Source organism: Girardinichthys multiradiatus, chromosome 12 (genome assembly GCF_021462225.1).
Source record: "Girardinichthys multiradiatus isolate DD_20200921_A chromosome 12, DD_fGirMul_XY1, whole genome shotgun sequence".
NCBI classification, from domain to species: domain Eukaryota; kingdom Metazoa; phylum Chordata; class Actinopteri; order Cyprinodontiformes; family Goodeidae; genus Girardinichthys; species Girardinichthys multiradiatus.
Window position 1 is genome coordinate 46,532,147 of NC_061805.1, and position 5,222 is coordinate 46,537,368.

At 43.0% G+C, this 5,222-nt stretch overlaps 1 protein-coding gene across 1 annotated transcript; it reads right to left on the minus strand.

Moving 5' to 3' along the window:
- Window positions 1-2,648: 2,648 nt before the first annotated feature.
- On the minus strand, window positions 2,649-4,838 carry LOC124878474 (zinc finger BED domain-containing protein 4-like). Its single transcript, XM_047382428.1, has 2 exons — window positions 3,331-4,838; window positions 2,649-3,206 (listed from the first exon to the last, which is right to left on the minus strand). Exons 1-2 carry the CDS (start codon window positions 4,656-4,658, stop codon window positions 2,711-2,713), a joined length of 1,824 nt encoding a protein of 607 aa, XP_047238384.1. The 5' UTR covers window positions 4,659-4,838; the 3' UTR covers window positions 2,649-2,710.
- Between the last annotated feature and the right edge of the window lie 384 nt (window positions 4,839-5,222).

The following is a 5,222-nucleotide window of genomic DNA, read 5'->3' on the forward strand; positions in this document are numbered from 1 at the left end:
TTATCGGTATCATGATGTTTTCACAATCCCTGACAGCAGCCAACAGATTAAGACAAAGGTTTGATGGGACTCATCATTCACCCATAAAATGTTGCTCCCTGAACTTGCCCTGAGGTTTGATTATACAAGAAAAGAAATCACAGATTCATATTTAATTCAGAGCAAGTGGACATTTGACTTCTCGCACCCTGTCTAAACAGAGATCACTCACTGTTGTCTTTTGCAGGTAAGACAAAGCTAAAAGTGACTACACTGAAACTCCATCCATTCAGCCATGCCTGAGAGCGATTCTCACCAGATGCCTTAACCATCTAACGGAAAAGCAGCAGGTCTAATCGGAGCGCTCCCTGGATGAAGAAGCTCCTAATGTTATTTCTAGGGCTAAGTCCAGCTAACTGAATGAGAAGCCCATTTCCAGGTACTTGAAATGAGAATCTCATTCTTTACGCCATAATTCCTTATAAGGGTTGAAATGTTGATGGTACATCAGAAGCTTTTGTCATAGTGTTACGTATGGCTCTGACCCACATGCAGAATCACGCTCAAGGAAAACGGGTACAAGTTTGAAAAAGGTTTATTTAAGGAGAATGGATCGGTATGGTGTGCAGGAACAACTGTAAGGAAAAACGACAGGTAAGTGGCACAGTAAATGAAACCGGAACTTAAATGTGAAGTGTCTCTTACTAGGAGGGAGTAGGCAATCCGCCAGGAGGAGAGGAACTCGGACTGGAGAAGAGGTGAATATGGAGACACTGGTAAGTCAGGTGATTTCTTAGTTATTTGGGTTAGAGCTTGGAGTGCAGGCGAAGCGTCAGCGGAGAAGTGGAGGGTGGACACGTTAGGTAGAATGGTCTCTGGAGAATCCGGGTCCGGAAGCAGCCAGCCAGGGAAGTTCCAGAGTTTGGCGTCGGGTAGGTGTGTGTGGAAGATCCTTCCTGGGGAGATCCTAGGAGCGAGGCTAGTGCGAAACGAAGCCACCAGGGCCAGCCTGGGTAACCTCCAGGTAGTCGCCGGTATAATCCTTGGAAGGTCCTTGAAAACGTAGTTAGGGTTTGAATGAAGCCACCGGAGCCAGCCTGGGTAACCTCCAGGTAGTCGCCGGTATAATCCTTGGAAGGTCCTTGAAAACGTAGTTAGTGTTTGAATGAAGCCACCGGAGCCAGCCTGGGTAACCTCCAGGTAGTCGCCGGTTCAGTTTACTAAGAAGAACAAAGAACAAGTTAAACGTTGTCGAAGGCAATGTACACATAAACTTAATTAATATGAGGCTGGCTGATTGGCTACCACAGAGGCTAATATTCGAGCGACGAGATGCTGGCTGCTTCCTGCTTAAGTACTCCAGGACTCAATCACCGAGATGGAAAATACCTTTCTCCACCACTGCTGAGCACTAGCGCCTACTAGAAGTAAAAAAACACAGACAAAAACATACAACAGAAACTCCAGCCCCGACAGCTTTGGCTTCTGGTTTGGCTCCTTCTTCACTAAAATATTAAGCACCCTGTTACTGCTGATAAAGACCCCATCCATCTGTTTATTTTTTCATATCACCATTGATAAGACACCAATGGGGCTTTTTCACCAAAGAGACTCCAGTTCTTAACCAGGATTGCAGAGCCGAGAACTGGTTCTGTAAAAGAACTGTTTTGCCTTTCCACCACCAGAGAGCCAAGTCGGAGACGCACTATTATGTCATTAAAAAATTATCACTCATTTTTTCTTTAAACCTCCGCCATTTTATTCTGTGTTTGTGAAGGATTGAAGTGCACAGAGACAATTTCACCACACAAGTAATAATATTTAACGCAGTCTCCCTGCAAACAAATGCTCTGATATCACAGCCTTTATTTATTAATCTGGTTTTAAACTACCAGTGTTTCTTGTATAGTCCTAATAAAAATAAACCATCTGAAAATATTCAGCTAAATTTTGAGGGAAAGTATTGAATAAACTGAGGAACACCGAACAACGGAGCACTAGAATGTCCTTATATGTGAACGTCGGACCAATACAAAAAAAAAGAAAACTTAAATAGACCAACATTATTAAATTAAAATCCAAGTTTAATTTAATAATCCAGTCATTTACAAATCTAGTTTCAGGTATTTAGAGAAAATGGTATCCAAAGAAATAGGAATCGTTCCTTTGCTAAATAATTAACTTTACTCATTTTTTTGGAAAGTTGAATAAAATTTTACTAGCCATGCCCAGGCCTGATTTATGGCAGACCTGTAGGAATAAGACATCAGTTAAATAGAACCTGTCTGACAAAATGAAGTAGACACATCCTGGACACAAACTGTTTAGATTTTTACCTTTGTGCCGGCGATTTAGAGCGCTAAAGGCAAACAACAGCCGCCTCAGAAACAGTTTATTCCACCAGGTTGTCTCTCTCTGTTGAACACAATGAAGAGAGTAGTGCTACTAACCTGGAAACGAGCATATTTGCACAACCTGCCTTCCATCTTTTGTATACATTACAAAAATCATACAATTGGACATATAGTTCCTTGTTCTTATTTTTTCTTTACACATTGTGGTTGTTATTTGGACTGTTCTTGATTTACGATGTGAGTGATGAAAACCACAGTAGAATTCCTTGTATTCGCATTAAAGATCTTGAAACAGAAAAACAGCACAAGTGAAATTAAAGTGCATTTGCTTTGAACAGGCAAAATGTTGAACAGCATTTTTACATGCTAAATGCCTATTACTTATTGGTAAGCATTGTGGGAAGGTTCTTTTTAATAAAGAGAAGCATCTCAGCTTTTTCAGTCATGAGTCTATTCCTGTGTTCGTCCACAATGTTGGATGCAGCACTGAATAAGCGCTCACTCTCCACACTTGTGCATGGTGCAGACAGGTAAGCTCTTGCTACTTTAGCAAGGTCTGGAAAACGTTCCTTATTAGTTTTCCAGTATTCCAATGATGATGCACTCCGAGAGATGGGTGGCACTGAGAGGTAGATTATCATCTCTGATGGCGTTGGACTGTCGGTGTGAGCCTGCTGCGGGGTTTCTTCTGCCAGGATCTCACCGAATATTGAAGACAAAGATCCTGGCCGTGGCACTTTCTCTGCTGGCTCCCCTGTGTTGTTAGCTTCATGTTCTTGGTTTGGATCCCTCTGAGCGGCTTCTGTCATCAGACCAAGAAGCAGTCTGTGTGTTTTGGTCTTAAGTCCTTCAGAATAAAATCTGTCTTTGTACCTTTAGGGGAGGGGGTCACATTAATTTTCAGGCCAGTTGAGAATACAAAATGTAACTATGTTGCTTTTATAATTTCTATAATGCTTTTTTTAATCCATCATTATTTTGATGATGATTAGCTCACCTTGGGTCTATGACTGTTGCCAAACTGTAGAGGGGCTCTTCTTCAATGTCAGCAAATCTTTTGGTGACAGCTTCCAGCAACGTGTCCTTAGTTGTCTTCACACCATGATCTGCTGCAGTCTCTTTGGTCAGAATACGCTTTAAAACCATCACAGAGGGTATGACATCAGCAGCAGATGCAGTTGATGAGCATATTTCCTTAGTCAGCTCTTCAAAAGGTTCCAGCAGTGTTGTCATGTTTTCAATCAATTCCCACTGAGAAGATGTAAAGGTTGCAGGTAGCTCAAAGTCAGCAGCGTAAACGCCCAATACTCGTTTTTGCTCAAGGAGACTGTGGAGCATATAATAAGTGCTATTCCACCTAGTGCTGACATCTTGTTGCAGTCTTTTGGAGGGCTGGCCAAGTTGTTTCTGTACACTCTGAAGTCTTGCATACGGTAATGGGGAGTGCCTGAAGTGCCCCACAATGCGTCTCCCTTTGGCAATAATGTCACTTACACTGCGCTGTGACAGCACTGCCTCATGGATGGCCAGCTGCAGGGTGTGTGCCATACACCCCAAACTTGGTAAACCAGCATCTGTCATAGCTTTCACCATGTTTCTGGCATTATCTCTCAGTATCACGTGTATCTTGTCTTTTGGAATATGCCATGTTTGAAACATTTTCTCAAATGTGGCAGCTAAAGCTACGGCAGTATGGGAACCAGAAAACTCCTGGGCATGCAGAACAGCTTTATGAAGTTGAAAATCCGAATCAATCCAGTGAGCTGTTAAACTTAGCATCGACACAGGACTGACGTCCGAGCTCCATATATCACTCGTGAAACTTAAAGAGGATGAGACGCCTTCTTTAAGGAGATGTTGGACGTGAGAGTACACTGTCTGGTGGAGCTCGGGCAGGGCTACATCTGTGAAGTACTTACGTCCCGGTAGCACGTAGCGGGGCTCCAAGTGTGAGAGCAGTCGGCGGAACCCAGCGTCTTCCACCACGGAGAAAGGCTGGTCATCTAGCCCGATTAATTCAATTATTTTTCGAGTTATTTCCTTAGCCTTCTGACTGCCACGCTCATACGAGCGAGTGTTGGCAATGGTGGTCTGCGTTAACTGCCGTCTGACTGCTCCGGTTGTCTTCTTTTCATTCTCTGCAGTGAGCCTCGAAAACTCACCATACTCCGCCAAGTGCTTGTTCTTTAAATGTCGTATTAAATTTGTTGTGTTGAAGCATTTTGACGTGCTTCCCCCTCGAGGTATTTTACCATTGCATGTGTTGCAGGACGCAAACTTTACATCACTCTCACAGACCGTATAAAAGCTCCAAACAGCAGACATGTTTGTTCAGGATTTGCCGCCGCGCGCTTGCGCAGTTTGTAGGACATTGGGAGCTACACTACACTGCAAAGTATGAGGTACATGTGATCGGGTTCTGTAATCGGCAATGAAAGGCACTGATCGGCACACGTCGATTACATACTTTTTAACGGAAATCGGCAGATAATGATCGGTGGCCGATCGATCGGAACACCACTGATTCGCACACAAACTTGGCCATTAAAGTTGATTCTGAAATCCACAGTTAGAAAGAGACAGGAGCTAAAATGATATCTGTGGAAGAGATCCAGCCACTGCTGACCTGATCTTAATTGTGTGTTCACTTTTTGTTTTGAAGTTGGATTTTCTGAGTTAATGATCCTTTTTATACAGTGTATGCCAATATCTGGGTTCAACTGGGTTTAAAATATCCATCACCCTCGTCAAGACAGCAATTCAAAAGATAATGTCTTTCTGATCTGAGCAATCAGACTAAACAACACTCTGATAACCAACTGAGACCTATTAGTATACTGCAGAGTTGCATTCAATGAAGTAAAGAGGAACTACACATGCTAAGTCCAA

What these genes read in the sequence shown, in the direction of transcription:
- LOC124878474 (XM_047382428.1), bottom strand. Translation starts at nt 4,658, where the DNA reads ATGTCTGCTGTTTGGAGCTTTTATACGGTCTGTGAGAGTGATGTAAAG. An exon ending in GCAACAGTCATAGACCCAAG is followed by an intron (nt 3,207 to 3,330) that starts GTGAGCTAATCA and finishes CCTCCCCTAAAG; the next exon opens with GTACAAAGACAGATTTTATT.